Source organism: Odontesthes bonariensis, chromosome 6, assembly GCF_027942865.1.
Source record: "Odontesthes bonariensis isolate fOdoBon6 chromosome 6, fOdoBon6.hap1, whole genome shotgun sequence".
NCBI lineage: Eukaryota > Metazoa > Chordata > Actinopteri > Atheriniformes > Atherinopsidae > Odontesthes > Odontesthes bonariensis.
In genome coordinates, this window is record NC_134511.1 from 26819659 (window position 1) to 26836385 (window position 16727).

At 42.4% G+C, this 16727-nt stretch overlaps 1 protein-coding gene across 1 annotated transcript in view; it reads left to right on the forward strand.

The window, feature by feature from the left end:
- The first annotated feature begins 1251 nt into the window (after positions 1–1251).
- The window catches only part of LOC142383031 (amyloid-beta A4 precursor protein-binding family A member 1-like), a 30664-nt gene continuing 15188 nt past the window's right edge, over positions 1252–16727 (forward strand). Inside the window, exons 1-5 of the mRNA XM_075469148.1 lie at positions 1252–1257; positions 1974–2072; positions 2207–2246; positions 7150–7322; positions 10068–10154. Coding sequence (XP_075325263.1) covers positions 1252–1257; positions 1974–2072; positions 2207–2246; positions 7150–7322; positions 10068–10154 — 405 coding nt within the window. The remainder of the gene's footprint in view (positions 1258–1973; positions 2073–2206; positions 2247–7149; positions 7323–10067; positions 10155–16727) is intronic.

A 16727-nucleotide genomic window follows, 5' to 3' on the forward strand; every position in this document is an offset into this window, starting at 1 on the left:
TCAAGGCAGTAAACAGCGCCTGCACAATAATAACCACCACAGTTCTCAAGGCATCCATGCTTCTTCAGTAAACAAAGGTCGCACGTTTGACGTGAGAGCAGATTTGTTGTTGTTTTGGCGCATATTGTGATGTTCGAAAATACAAAACTCCGGTTATCTCTGTCTATGCGCAAGTGCATAAACAGAGTTTTCAGAAATCTTCACTTTGCCCGGAGTTTTTAAAAATATTTGTTTATGATGCGTTTTCATGTGGATGACAGGTCCAAACGTAGAAAAATTCATTCGTTTTAGCAGATACCCGGCTATGTGTGGATGGGGCCTAAGTGTTCAATTGATCAAGCTGTCACAGCTATGAAATAGCCTATTCACACAAGGTGGAACCCAAAAGCAGATTGACAATGAGGTAAGGAAGGAAAAAAAACGGTTTCTCAGTAGAAGAGAGTTGAAAGGCAGTGAATCCAGTCCGGTGAAAGACTGTGTATCAGACTGGAAGTGAAGTGAAGACCCTATAGCAGACTTGAGCTGAAGCGAAGGCTCTGTAGCTCGCTCAGAATAAAACATAGACTCTGATAAGAACTGTTGCTGGAGTGAAGGTTCTGATGAGGACTCAGGAGGTGAAAGGACGCCGACGCCCTCAGAGACAGACGGAGGGGGGTCTAACCGGACCTCCATGGTGGCTACTCCCGGCTGCACAGCATAAGAAGAGACAGGCAGAGCTATCACTGGTGAAGCAGAGAGAGATGTGACTGGACGACCAAACACAGGGGCAAAAGTAACAGGCTCCACATTAAAAATCTCTGTGAGTACTGCATGGTGCTCAACCCTATCTTTCTCCTCCAGCTCTGCTGTGGCTGGAGAGGAGAGGAGCCAAAGGCTTGAACACAGCACATTTCCAAGTTCACCTGCCACTCACAGTCTCACCTAAGGTCAAATGCATCCAGCCACACTGTCATAAAAGGCTTTAATAGGTCCAAGTACCACTTGGAGATCTTCCTGCAAAGGCAGGCCCCTTTGGTCCAAGTTGGTCAGATCTTCATGTCAAGGTTAGTGGTGAAGTGAGGACCCAAATGCAAACATTGGGTTCAGACTGGAGGTTGTTGAAGAACGTGACTTGATTTTCTTTTGAAACTGTAACAAAAAGCCCAGCCAAGCCGGAACACCATAAACCTAAACTGAGCAACAAAATCTAACTATGACTATGAACAATAACTGAAAGGGAAAACACAAGGTGGTAATGGTGAGGATCTGACAATGACTGTGAGAAAATAGAGGTTAAATACTGTAGGTGACTAGATTAGTGAGTGAAAGCGGCTGAGGATGGGTTGAGACAGGTGACATGGAGTTTATGACCAGAACAGGAGGGAACTGAGGAAATCTATGGGAGGAAAATAGAAATAAGAAATTGAATCAAGACAAGACTGATGACAAAGACAAACATGAGAGGAACAAGAAACAAAAATACTAATTAAAACTTGACACAAAAATCATATTAAAACCCATGATTTAACACAGAGAAAGCAAAAAAAGAAAAACCAAAGTCCAAAAGCCCACAACCTCTAACACTAGCTAACTGCTATATAAATGCTGTCCATGTAATGGTCATGTGCACACAACCATACATAGGATAAGTTAGAAATCATCAAATAAACTGTTTTGGCCCCTGTGATGGACTATTGATCTACCCAGATCCTGCCTTTATCCAGACCCCTTCCCCACTAACCTATAAAGGATAAACCATAAAAAGATAATACCAGATATAAATGCATTAAGAAATCCCTGAGGTAATACCCTATTAGTTTGTCTTGTCAAATGGTAGATGGAGTTTTATGGCATGTACCTTAACCATTAGGCTGCCATGGAACCGCAGTACTTTTAGTCTGTAACACTTTACATTTGCATTTAATTTGTGCTTGGCTCAGGATAAAGAATTTAAATTGTTTCTTTTATTCTGACTCCTTCTTCTCTTTCCGCAGTCCCCTTGCTCAGACCCCCCCTCTCCTTCAAGAGCAGAGTCGTCCAGCAAACTTCTACTGGATGGTGACAGCTTTGAAGTTTCCCCTCCCTGTAAAGAGGTGGGTTGAAGGTTTAACATTTTATTCTCAATCAAAATCTTTTGAATCTCATTGTGATTTTTGCACCTGATAAAGTTACATTTAAAAAAAAAATATTAATGTACTTTTTATTCTTTTGTTCTTTTTATGAACAGTCCAGGAGAGGCCTTGCATCATTTCCTATATATGTAGAAGGTGAGTGTGGATGGTTTTCCATAAGAAGGGACAAGTCACTGTTCCAGAATTAAAGTGAAAGTACTGTATGTTCCAGGTACAGTTAAGAAGGGAAACGTACATGTTGGCACTATAAAAAGGAAGTTAGTTAATGCAGTCATGCTGCTGGTTTAGCTGATCAGACAGCAGCTCCACCAGCAGCTGTGACAGTTCATGGATGACTTCAAGTGTTTCTTTTTTTAGCTCAAAAGAAAAAAAAAATACAGGCTATGAGAGACTAGAAGATGGTGACTAGTCTGTTTATCAATTTATCATGAGCCAGAGTAAAGTACTAAATCTCAACTAAATACTTTAACTACTTAACCATAACCAAGGACCTTTTTTACATAGAATTACCCCAATCAGTCATAACATTAAAGCCACTGAGTCTTGCAAAAAAAAGGAAGGGTAAAAAGCATGTGGTGTTTCCCTGACCTATAAACTCTCCAGATACCAGTCTAATGGGATCTGATAGTATCCGTGGGAAGTAAGCCCAATACACGGCCCTCTTCCTCATAGTAAGTGTGCGTGACTATAGTTGTGTTTGTGAGAGAGTATGATAGTAAGTAAGTAAGCCACATTTCCTGTGGCGTATTCCTGCCCACAAATTGGGAATCTTTTGGGTCAAAGAATAAACTGAATTGTATTGAACTGAGATGCTATAGAATCCCACATAGCTGTTCAGTGAAGGCCTTCGTGACCCAGGGTTTGACATCATCTCGACCTACAGTCTTGTTCAGGTTTAGTCTCTACAGCTGGTGGCCAAACTCCACAAACCCCTGTCTGAGTGCCTCAGTTTTGGAGTTCTCCCCAGTGAGTGAAAGGTTCACCTCGCTTCAAGTTGAAAGAGAGAAGGTTCTTACTGTTTCTGCATATGAACTAAACAGCAGCTCAGATTACTCAGCCTTCTTGGAGTCTCTGGGTGGGGTCCTGGAGAGGGTGCCACCTTAGGATTCCATTGTTCTCCTGGGGGACATCGATGTGGGCAATGATGGAGTGACCTGAAGAGGCGTGACTGGGGGGAACTCATCTGAACCTGAGGTGTGTTTTGGTTTTGGACTTCTGTGCTAGTCATAGATCGTTCAATACAAACACCATGTTCAAGCACAAGTTGGTCCACAAGTGTACCTAGAACCCGGGGCCAACCCAGAACTCACTGGAGTGAATATATATCCCTTCTGGCCTGAGAATGCCTCAGGATCACCCAGGAGGAGCTGGAGAATGTCGCTGGGGGGAGGGATGTCTTGGTTTCACTCCTGAAGCTGTTACCACCACGACCCGACCTCAGATAAGCGGAAGACAGTGGATGGATGGATGGAAACTCAGTTGATAGATTACTTTATTTATCCCCAGTTGCCTCCTAAGCTCGTCCATACAAACATCCACCCATAAAAACATTCAACATTAAAAGTGTATGTAAAACCAAGTAAAATAAAATAAAATACGATCAACAGAATCAGTGATTATAACAGCATGAAAACGATGGACAGAGTAGATGTGGTAAGAACCCAAAATTAGTGTGTCAAACTGAATAATAAATGAGTAAATAAATACTGTAGTGAATTAAAGGTTATTAGGTTATTAACAAGCCTGATGGCTGTAGGGACAAAAGACCTCCTGAACCGTTCTGTTCGGCAACATAGCGAGATGAGCCTCCTGCCGCTTTTCTGCCCAGCGAAAATGCTGTGCAGAGGATTTTTGTTTGTCTTTTGTTGTCCAGAATGGCCTGAACTTTAGCCCTTGTGCCCCTCTCCACCACCTTTTCCATTGCATCCAAGCTTTTGGAGCTCAAAACTGAGCCTGCCTTTTTAATGAGCTTATCCAGTCTTTTTTTGCCCTTGTCTTTTATGCTGCCTTCCCAGCAGAAAGGAGAAAAGAAAATGGTGCTCGCAACCACCGACTGATAAAACAAATGCAGCATTTCCCTGCACACGTCAAACAACCTTAGTCTCCAAAGAAATAAGAGCCAGCGGAGGAGTAGTCTTTCCAAGGTCTTCATAATGTGAGATGTGGGTACCACTGGTCTGTAGCCATTTATCTCTGCCGGTCGTCCGACTTTGGGTACTGGAATGAGACATGACATCATGGACAGACTCAGGTTAAAAATCCTTTGAAGAGGCTCAGCCAGCTGACTGACACAATCTTTCAGCAGTTTTGGACACATGCCATCCGGACCTGCTGCCTTTCCAGGACACAGCCTCTGAAGCTCCCCCCTCACCTCATCCACTGTGAAGGACAAAGGGGGATGTCCCTTTGTACAGGGATAAAGGGACATCCCTGTACAAAGGGACCTGAGGAGGATCAGGTATGTGATAGGTACGCAGCCCCTGCCTGCGGTGGAATGTAAATAATTATGGCGACAATGTGGGAAAACTCCCTCGGAGCATAATATGATCTCAGTCCAACTGCCAAAAGTTTAACATCCTGACAGCAGATCTTCTCCTTACCTGTAATATGTCCGGGGTGACGCCATCTGTTGTTCACATATAAAATCAGCCCCCCACCTTTGGTCTTCCCACTTGCCTTCGCGTCTCTATCCGCTCATACCGCTGTGAACTTTACAACACCAGGTCTTTTTGAAACACATGAAACTACACTCAGGATTCGCCCGCTGATTCTTCGCCAGTGCCTCCAACTCGTCACACTTGTTAGACAGTGAGTTGACATTTCCCATGGGCACCGATGGTTGGAAAGGCTTGTATTTCCATCTTGCAGCTCTTAGCTTAGCCTTTAGTTTGACTCCCCTCCCGTGGTGTCCCGCTAGGAGATCTTCCCATGAATATACAAGTTTCCTCGCTTGTATACACATCATCAATCGCACCAAACACACAACAAACAGACAGAGGTACGTGAACGTGCTGCCTGTCAGTATGGTGCCGCAGCCCAGAAGATTCAGATTCCCAGACGTAGATCCTCTCCTTCACAGTGACACTGTAATCTGTCATTAACAAGCTGTGTGCTCCTTGTGCGCCTTGCCCTCAGCAGGGGGTGCAATGTGGGTGTGGGGGACCGGGGTGCTACCTTCCCCCTACCCTCCGTACAATGCCCACTGGGCCGCTGGTTTACTCAGGATGTCCTGGCTCGTGCCTTTCCTGGATTCTGGGCTGGTCCTTTTTCCTGTTGCCCCTGGGGTTGGGGGGGCTCATACCCTGGCTGGCTCTATTGCTGGCAGGGTCTAGCTGGGATGCACAGGTTCTGCTGGGACTGGGGGGCAATCCAGGGCACTGGTGGAGGTGCATGGCTCTGGCCCAACACACCAGCACCAGCTGTGATCCAGCCTGTCACTGGCTGTGGTTACTGGTTGATGCTGAGTAAGCGTTTAAGGTCAATATCACTGCTTTATGTCTGACTGCTGGAAGGCTTTATTTCTGCTGGATACGGGGGTTACTTACAGACCACAAGACAAACTTCCACACATTCATCGATATGCACCACAGTACACCTTACACACACACACCTGTCATTGTCTGTTTTCTGTCTATTGTCTTGTCCTTTTGTGTTCCACTATCGGCAATTCTAGTCCTCTCTGACTAAATGAAGTGGTGAAGGACACACACACACCATCACTTGCACTTATACACAAGAAAGATTGCAAGATAAAATTGCATATATAAGAAAAATTGTTTCTTGCCAGACTTTGGCACCAACCATAGATATATATGCAGACAGTGAAAAAAACAAAAACCAAGCATTATGCTCCCTCCTCTGTTTGAAGTCTCAAAGCCAGGTAGAGAGATGTCAAGGCTTAAATGCAGCCATGTCTTGGTGAAACAAATAATATTGTCTTCCTGATATTCTTGCTATGACCTAGTCTGAGCTCCGAGCTTCTTCATTATATGATCTGTAATCTCATATTTTCCATGATGATCAATGAAAACAATGCTTCGAATTTCCTCCTCCTTTCTCTTCATTTTTCCTGCTCTGCATCTTAGGCATCTCCTCGACTCATCTGGTTTGGGATGTTTTTTTGGACATTACTTAGGCTTTGGAAAGCGCAATCTCAAGCTCTCAAATTTTCAACTGACATGGTTCTGCATCATAACAGATTATTAAAAGTGCCCGAGTCATCATCAGAAATCATTTCAGCCTCACAGCATCCAAATGAGCAGAGAAAAATGTTTAAAAGACCTGTGTTCTCAGAAAAAAATCTTATTTGAAAAGTTTGTTCTATCATCAAATCCTATCACCATCCACAGCAAGGGCAACTGTCAATCCAGGATTCCTCACAGGGAGAAGATGAAATATATTTTTGATGAAGGGTGAAGATAAAACCTGATGATAAAGATCTTGTAACAGGATCCCAGTTATTTTGTCAACTACTGACTAACTCAAATTTAAAGTAATTCTAGAGAATTTGCCGAATTCTTTTGTTCTCCCTACAGTTATGAGATATAACACCGCTGTCATAAAAGCAAATCTGTGTAAGTGCTGTATATATACAACCTTACACAAATGTATTGTCCTGCTGAAGAGGCCACAATCATGCCCCTGGGTGCTCCAAGGCGGTTTCAGGCCAGGATTCAAGACGAGTGAGAAGCACAGAGTTTTAGTTTCACGAACTTCTATAGTATTACTTTAACACCATTCTACTTGGGAGAAGTTAACAGCTGTCTGGGTCTTCGTTGTCCTGTATGTCTCCGGTGTTGTCTCCTCTTGGTGCTGATAAACCTGACTTCAGAAAGGTCACTCACGTAAACATTTCACTCACATGGGCATGTTATTAAGTTTCACCAAAAGGGGCCAAGATCTTGGTGTGAATCTGAGACATTCGGCCTGTTCACACTTTCCTACATTAATTTCACTTATTAACAGTGATTAGTGCAGCTTATTATATTCGTTCAAAAGCGGGTGTCATGTATTGACATTTAATCATGCATCTTTTCAGTGCCTGGACCCTGTGACCCAGAGGATCTAATTGATGGGATCATCTTTGCAGCCAACTACCTGGGGTCCACTCAGCTGTTGTCTGAAAAGGCACCGTCCAAGAGCATCCGTATGATACAAGCACAGGAAGCAGTTAGCCGCATCAAGGTGAAAACATATAGTTCACCCGCCAACGTATGTACATAAGGCTTTGAAGTAAACAAGTTAGACATGTATATATACTCTATGTTTTTCATTTATGGTTGTGCATCTGTCTGTCTTACTAGCAGTTTCTAAACAGGGCTGCACGGTGGTGTGGTGGTTAGCACTGTCACTTCACAGCAGAGGTTCCTGGTTTGAATCCCGGCTGGGGCCTTTCTGCGTGGAGTTTACAAGTTTTTGATGTCTTGTAGGCAGTCGTGTAATGAACTCTGCGTACCACGATCAGAGTCTCTAACTGGTAATCCAACTCTGTCATCATAACAGTGAAAAATGTCTGGATAATGTGACCAAGCTCCTAAAAGTGCTCCCCTCAGGAACATCATATTTTACAGAGACCACTAGACCAGTAGTTACTGACTGAAATGGAAAAAAAATATTTTTGACAAGTAGGACGAGAACTATTGTAATGCTGTACCTGATAATCCTACCCAGTACCTTTAGTCTATAGCCGCATTCCCACTGTAGGAACCTTTGGCAGTTCCTATTACCTTTTCAGGAACGGGGCCGTTTTTTCCCGCATTCGGACATACAGGAACTCGGGACCACGGCCCTCAGTTCCTGGAACCATTTTAGCTCCTTCTCCTCAGCTGGGTCTGTTCTGGGTTCTATAGGAACACATCTGACGTAGGTGTTTGGTGGTTGGTTGCTACGCCCCTTGTCATGTTGTCACGGCTGAAATGTTTCCTCATACGACACGGACACAACCTGCGGGTGTTTGATAAGTTAAACTCACACGTGGTCTCCTTTGTCTGCGGCGCTCTGCTCTCCTTCCTTCATGAAACGAAGAAGTATGGCCTGCACTCCATCCTTCGTCTCCTGACTCTCTCTGTGAGCTCTTCCAGCCTCCATGTTAGACGCCTGATGTGATCGTCCATGATTAATATCACCATCATGCAGACCATGAACACAGTGGCCTCCCCGCTCTCCATATTAGCTTCTTGGAGGTGTTTTTTTCTTCTCTCCTTACTTTTCGCGGGTTTCGTTTTTTTTGGTTTTGTTGTTGAATGTGGCGCTAAAGTAACACGTCACTGACGCAGACGATTGCGTCGCATCAGTCCCGACGTGGTCCCGACTAATGTGCGAATGCAAAATGAAACAGTTCCCCTGGGGAAGGACAGTTATCGGAACGAAATTCGAGGTGGCCCGTTCTTAGAACGGCGTTCTTAGAACGGCGTTCTTAGAACGGCTCTGTCCGAATGCGGCTTATGAGGACGGATGTAGCAATCAACTGTGTCAAAAGCGGCGCTAAGGTCCAAAAGAACCATGACAGAGCACATACAATCAATAGCAGTTGTTTAAGGTCAGTAGTTACCTTGAGATGGGTGGTTTCAGTGATGTCTACTTCAAACCAGACTTAAACTTCCCAAAAATGTTGTCAGCAGTTAAAGATAACTGCGTGGACACACTTTTCTATGATTTTCTTTAAAAAAAAAAAAAAAGGGAGTTTAAGAGATTGATCTTTAATTATGAAGAAAGGAAGGGTCCAGCCCAGGTTTTTTTTTTTAAAAAGATGTTGCATACAAGCAACTTTAAAATAGTCCAGAACACTCCAAGTAAAAACTTAGTTGGAAGTACATGAACTGGACTTGAAGAAACTTTATGGGAGATTGTTTGAGAAAGCCCAGAATAAAAGATGGGATTAAAGCGATTTAAGATATTCCAGGATGGATCAAGGAGATAAGAATTTACTGCCTTTGTCGGGATGGAAGCTCTGATTATTTAAGGTAAACACAAGAAACTAAAAAAAAAAAAAAAATGTACCAGACTCGGTGAATGATTCCCTATACTCCCTATATAGATCAGTGAGCAGTGCTGATCAACATGTCATTGGGGTCATCAGGTGGGAATCTCCTTTCATCAGTGTTTCGTCTAGTTGGGACCACAGCACCTCCGGGGGGGGGGGGTTGTCAACATTTTCTCCAGGGTGTAAAGGGAACCCAGCGCATGCGCCTGCTTCAGTTAACAGAAGTTTTACAATCCTCACAGTGTCTTGCTTGTTCAACTAAATGCCTGCAGTCTGTAGTTGATGATAAACTAAATTTTACACCATTTTACAGTTCATTGGGCACATCATGTACCACACAAACTTTTGCATTCAGCAGTCACCAACAAAGTTGTGTAGACCCTAACTGCCAGCAAATCAGACACACACACACACACGCACGCTGCATTTTGTTGTTCAAGTACTTGTTACTGTGTTCAATGACAATAAAGTTGAATCTAATCTAATCAAATACAGATCGACACAATGCTGAACCAGAACCAAACACACTATTACTAAATTAATGTGGTTTCGAAAAGGGGGCAACTGTCAAACTTGTCAAACCAGCACGCTTTAGGCATTGTTTACAACTTGACCACAGTGCACGCCTGCAGGTTACTAGAGTCACATGCACAGGGGACAAAGCTAACATTTAATAACATGTAAAATAACATTCACATGATGACATTTTACATTAAGATGGAAAGCCATAGACGCACGTAAGCATTTGTCTGAAGTCACCTGACACAATATAATTCTGAAACTCTGAAAGTGAGAAATTTAAGTGTAATAAACTAGTTAGATAGCTACTTAAATTCATCTACAGCTACTTGCAACACATATTTTAGTCCATATTTAGTTTATTTCACTTTAGGTTTAAACATCAAAGCATTAATCTCTGTCTGCATGTTGTAAGAATGGGTGTTTAATAAAACTTTGTCAATCTGGTTGTGTAGGTCCTTGAGGGTGAGTCTCAGCCAATGATAGAGGCGGATCTCTTCATCTCCACCAAACGAATCAAACTGCTCAAGAATAACTCCCAGGTACCCACTCACACAGTTTTCTTTTCCTTATTGGAAAGACACACAACTGATATCACTATGTGTACATTGCCATTTGAATAGGGATCTGGTAGACAAGTGCTAAATTTCGAGTTTACTGTCGAGATTAATGGTGAAGGTGATGAGAGAACCGAAAGGCAGACACGGATTAGGCAGGAGGTAGAAGAACCATCCATCCATCCATCCATCCATCCATTATCTTCCGCTGGTCCGGGGATCGGGTCGCGGGGGCAGCAGCTTGAGCAAAGAGACCCAGACGTAGAAGAACCAAACTTGATTTATTTTCAAACTATGATAAAAGGCAGGTTAACAAGCCGGAACACCATACAACTAAAATGAGAAACAGAAACCTAAGAAATAACAAAAATTTGACACAACTATAAACATGAACATGAAATTACAATGGAGAGAAACTATGAGTCGCCATGGCGAGGATCTGATAAAGACTATGAGAAACCAGGGAGCTTAAATACTGTGGGGAGCTGATTAGTGACCGACTGCAGCTGTGACAGATAGAGTGGAGTCGGGTGTGGAGAGGAACTGAGAACCAACTGAGAACTGAGGAAGTTAAAAAAAACAGGGACGTCCAGCCTGAGCCGCCAGCTGTGGGCATTCGGCCACCGCCACTGCACATAAGTGCTGTAACGACCCACAGCCCGTCAGTCTCCATAGGATAACATGGGAAAACTTGACCCCCGGCGTCGGGCCGCAGGCCGGGTTCGGGTAGATAATTCATATTGATGTGTCGGGTTACATCGGGCTCGGGCTTTGAAAGCCACGGGCCGGGTCGGGTCGGGTTGTAATTTTCAGGCCCGTTGAGAACACTAGTCTGTAGTTGTTCATGATAGAGGCGTCTAGAGTTCTATTCTTTAGGAGTGGCTTAAAGGCCACTTACTATTCTGTTTGGTAGTACAGAGAAGAGGGTCAGCGTTGGTAAATATCTCGGGCCCTTACAATCATTCACCAAGTTCGTAACCTTGGAGTGTTGATCAGTGTTGGGAGTAACGGCGTTTAAGTATAACGGCGTTTGAGTATAACGGCGTTACTAACGGCGTTATTTTTCCAGTAACGGAGTAATCTAATTAATTACTTTTCCCATCGTTACAATGCCGTTATCGTTACTGAGAATATAAAGTGGCGTGTTATTACAATTTGGTTGTAGGCTTTCGGCTACACATCAGCTGCATGCTGCCTGGAGAGTGCAGGGGTGGGGATGATGACACCATTGCAAATGCAATGATGATTGGCTGTGTGGGCGGATGACCTGCTCACGCTGTCTCACTGCGCGCGCTGACTACTACGACTAAACACACACAAGACAGCGACAATGGCGACGAGCCAGGGAAGTTCAAAAGTAGCGTTCTCTAACTGGAAGTACCGGCACTACTTCTCACTCATGTAGATAAAAGGCAAGAATTTGTATGTAACATGCACGCTATGCCCAGGGAAAAAAACTTTATCCACGTCTGCCTCAAGTAACTCAAATCTAATGAAGCACCTTACATCAACCCATTCGAATATGAAGCACTTGCTTCTGCAGCTGCTAACCCAACCCCAAGCCCAAATGCAGCTAGCGTGAGCCCCAGCGAAGGAGACGGAGCCACTCGAAAACAAACAACACTCCATTTTTCGGGTCAGAAACAGGTGACCACCATCACCATTTCATATTCAATATTTATGTTTTTAGTTCTATGCATCATATGGCAGGCTGCAATCTATTGAGTTCAAATAAATACCGAATGTTCTAAACTACTGTATATAGTGTTTTTATTCTTCAATCAGTTAATATAAACATATTTGATTTTAAAGATGTTATAGATAGTAACAGCGTTATAGAACATAAAGAAACAATGCCACAGTTACTTTGCTGAGTAACTAATTACTTTTACAATGTGGTAACTGAGTTACTAACTCAATTACTTTTTGGGAACAGTAACTAGTAACTGTAACTAATTACTTTTTAAAAGTAACTTGACCAACACTGGTGTTGATAGACTCGGATCTGACTTTCAGCAGCCACATCAAAGCTGTCACCAAGGCAGCTTTTTACCACCTCAGAAACATCAACAGAATTAAATGTTTCCTCTCCCCAAAAAAACAGGAGAAACTCATCCATGCATTCATCTGCAGTAGACTTGATTACTGTAACGCTCTTTTAACTGGACTTCCCAAAAAGAGCATTAAACATCTGCAGCTCATCCAGAACGCTGCTGCTAGAGTTTTAACCCGGACTAAGAGATCTGAACACATCACACCAGCTTTAAAATCTTTACTCTGGCTTCCAGTCAGTCACAGAATAGATTTTATAAGCCTGCTGATGGTTTACAAATCCCAGAACGGTTTAGGCCCAAAATACATCTGTGATATGTTCAGAGAATATAAACCCAGCAGAGCTCTTAGATCCAAGGACTCAGGTCAGCTGGTCCAGTCCAGAGTCCAGACTAAACATGGAGAAGCAGCATTTAGCTGTTATGCTGCCAACAAGTGGAACAAACTGCCAGTGGAGATTAAACTTTCCCCAAATGTAGACATTTTTGAATCCAGGTTAAAAACATTTCTTTTCTCATGTGTCTATGCATGAAATCTGCAAGATATCTTATAATTTATCTGGACTGTTGCTTGTTTTTAAATTCATTTAAATTATTTTATTTGTTTCTTCTCTTTAAATTCTTTTATGTAATTTCAATGCTTCTTACACTCCCTGCTGCAATGCTTTTATTTCATGTAAAGCACTTTGAATTGTTTTGTACATAAAATGTGCTATACAAATAAATTAGATTATTTTTTTTAGTCAGCCTGGCTACTGTGCTGAAGAGAAACCTGAGATTGTTCTTATTCCCTTCAATCAATGGTGAATAGTAAGCAGTTCTAACCTTATGAAGGACTTTCTTATTTATCATAAGTCTATCTTTCAAGACTAATTGAGATTTTTATTAGAGGAATGTCATTTTCTTTCTAACTTTCTGCTTTAAAACACATGGCTGTGAATTATACGAAGGAGCTAGCCTCTTCTGACTGATTGCCCTCTAATCCAATTGAATCTAACATAATTAATTAAGTCAATATTTAGGTCTGTCGTTTTCAACATCTACATGAATATTGAAGTCACCCACTACAATGACTTTATCTGTACTCAGCACTAACTGAGGTAAAAAGAAATTGGCGAATTCAGACAGAAACTCAGAATAATGGGTGGACGATACAAAACAACAAACAGAACAGGTTTGTTTCACTTTTCCTCTTCTTTGACTCAAAGTAGTGAGTCAAAGATTCAAAGGAGCTAAAACTAATCTTGTGTCCAGGACTGATTAGTAACCCTGATTTGAAGATAGCTGCCACTCCTCCTCTGCCTGTGGTTCGATAAATGTAAAATTTTAAATCACATGATCCTTCTGCTGCAACCAGGTTTCCATAAGACAACTTCCGGCTAGAGGGGCCTGGCTAGTTATCAGGTTTACAACCGTGCAGAGCCAAGCTTCCAATTCAGACAACCTTGGCTCTAAAGACCATATACAGCAGGGAGAATTTGACACATAAACATATTCATGTAGATGTTGAAATGACAGCCTAAGTATTAAGTTTCATTCTTCATTAGACTCTATTGGATTTTCTCAGAGTGTTCACAGACCGACTCACTGCCTTAATCACACCCTTGATCTTGTTCTGACTTATGGCATTGAGAGTGAACAGTTAACAGTGTTCCCTCATAACCCTGTCTTATCTGACCATTTTCTGATAACCTTTGAGTTTACATTACTTGACTATACAGTTTCTGAGAAGAAATTTACATATAGAAGGTGTCTATCAGAGGATGCTGTAACCAGATTTAAAGAGTTAATTCCATCATCCTTTTTTTCACTGCCATGTGCAGATATGATAGAAGACGACTACCTAAATTTTACTCCAACACTTGACTCTCTTGTTGACAGCACTATAGTTTCAATGCGTACAGCACTGGACAATGTTGCCCCTCTGAACAGGAAGATAATCAGTCAGAAGAGGTTGGCTCCTTGGTATAATTCACAGCTGCGTGCTTTAAAGCAGACTGCAAGAAAGCTGGAGAGACAATGGCGTTCCTCTAATTTAGAAGAGTCTGAACTAGTCTGGAAAGATAGTTTAATAATGTATAACAAAAGCCCTTCATAAAGCTAGAACTGCTTATTATTCATCATTGATAGAAGATGTAGAAGCCAAGCCAAAGCTTTATCACCTGGGTAATTGACGCGTTGATTTTACCTTGTTCGGCGTCTTTAAAGTAGGAGTCGGAATTCCTACTTGAACACTTTGTCAATTTATTGCCTCGTTTTTTTAAATTGATTAATTGGATTATGATTAAAATTAATTGAACTCCAATTGGCTTGAATTGGACTATGTTATTGAAGTGCCTTGAGAGGACATTTGTTGAAATATGGCGCTGAATAAATAAAACTGAACTGAATTGAGCTTGTATGGATGTGCATTGCTTATGGTTTTCTTTAAAACAACAGTGCCTACTGATGCCAAATCTTTCTGATCTTTCTCAATTGGTTCTTGAATCTTGGAGAACGCTTCTGATTAATTTTTTGACTCCACTGTCAGAAATCTTATGTGGAGCACCTGATAGTGGCCGGTTTATGCTAAAATTATGCTTTTTCCATTTCCGGATAATGGCCCCCACAGCACTCACAGGAACATTCGGAATTCTGGAAATGTGCTTACGACCAATGCCATCAGAATGCTTTTCAACAATTACATTACAAAGGTCTTGGGAGAGCTATTTGCTTTTACCCATCATTAAATCTTTCGTGTATGACTCCTGGGTATTGAGAAGCCTTAATAGGCCATAAGTTAGGACTAACCCAGCTGATATCATTTAGCACAGATTGGGGGCAAAGTTTCTCTTTCAAATAGCGATACCGAGTCCCGATCCGATACTTCTACAGTACATTAAAAAAAATGAAGAACGGCTGAAGAAACAGATCAATGATGTCCCTGATTTTTAATTTTCACTTATTTTATCATTTGACACTTATAAACAGAGCACTTCTGTGAGGTAGCTTGAACAAAAAAGTAATCAAGTAATAAACAAATTCTTCACATTGTAGTTTAGTGCAACGATGTCCAATATAAAAACCAGCAGCAGCTCAACCTGAAATACCTGCAGGCATGGAAACAAATAAGCAAATAAAAGTGCCACAGTGTTATAACTTAAGGCCAATAATGTGCTTTTCGGAACTGCACTCCTAATTCTTACTTTCCTCCTCTGGCTTCACAGAAGGAAATGCACGTTTTTCTTGATAAAAACCAAGATCTTTACCTTGTCAGGTTTGAGCCTGTTGCTGTTCTCAATGATGTTAGCAATGTCCTTACCACCTCTTGAAATCCCAAGTTTGCATATCTCACAGTTTGCAATCGCAACGTTTTTGTCATCCCCTTTAAAATACCTCCACATCGCGGACATTCGTGCCCCCAGCTTCAAGCTGCTGCCATGTTCTGCTCCGCTTTACGGCACGCAGCAAAGTGACGTCATGCCGCATGCCTTGATTCTGTGTATAGTTGAGACCATAGACATAAAAATTAGGGGAGTTACGATTATTGTAGTTGGGAATATACATCTTCCTCAGTCGAAATAAATGCAATGTGGAGGCATTGGAGACACATCCAAGATGGCGGCTGCGCTGATACGTCAGCTCCAATAGGCAGCATCAGTCTATGAGGCGTCTGCGTATATTATGTCTATGGTTGAGACGGTCTGACAGTACCACCACATAACAGTTAACACTAAGCCGTCATTTTTTCCCATTTGTTTTGAAATATTATAGTTCTGATAAAAAAAAAAAGAAGAAGAAGAATAAATATACATACATAGATAGGCTATATATCCGATCGCTGATTGGGATGAAACGTCCGATTCCGATCGAGTCTGAAACCGATTTCCGATCACATGATCGGATCGGGACATCCCTAGTAAATGACCTTGACTTTGTACCAAGAATGAGCTCTTGCTTTGGACAGGGACTAAATAACCCGCAAATGCAATGCTGGGAACCCACACTCCTGCAGCATCTCCCACAGAATTCCTTTTGGTACACAATCATAAGCCTTCTTCAAGACCACAAAACCCAAACAGGCTGGATGGTCAAACTCCCACAACCCCCCTGAGTAACTCTGAGAGGGACCACACTGCTCCCCCTGAATCTGAGGTCTGTCAATTGTTCGGAGCCTCCTCTCCAACACCCTAAAGTAAACTTTCCCAAGGAAACTAGGGAGGGCGATCCCCTATAGTTGGAAAATACTGTCAAGTTCCCCTTTTTAATGGGAAACACCATCCTGGTCTGCCACTCCACAGGTGTTGCGTTGACCTCCATGCAAGACAGCTTCACGATGTCCAGAGCCTTCAGTATCTCAGGGCGAATCTCATGCGAATCTCCTCCATCCCCTGCACCTTACCACTAGGAAGCTTTTTAATTACCTTAACAATCTCTGCCAAGGTGATAAGCAAGTCTTCCAAACAAACAACAGTCAGAACCTACCTCCTTCAACTTGCAGGGAAGTCTGGCTCACTGGGGAGAACTC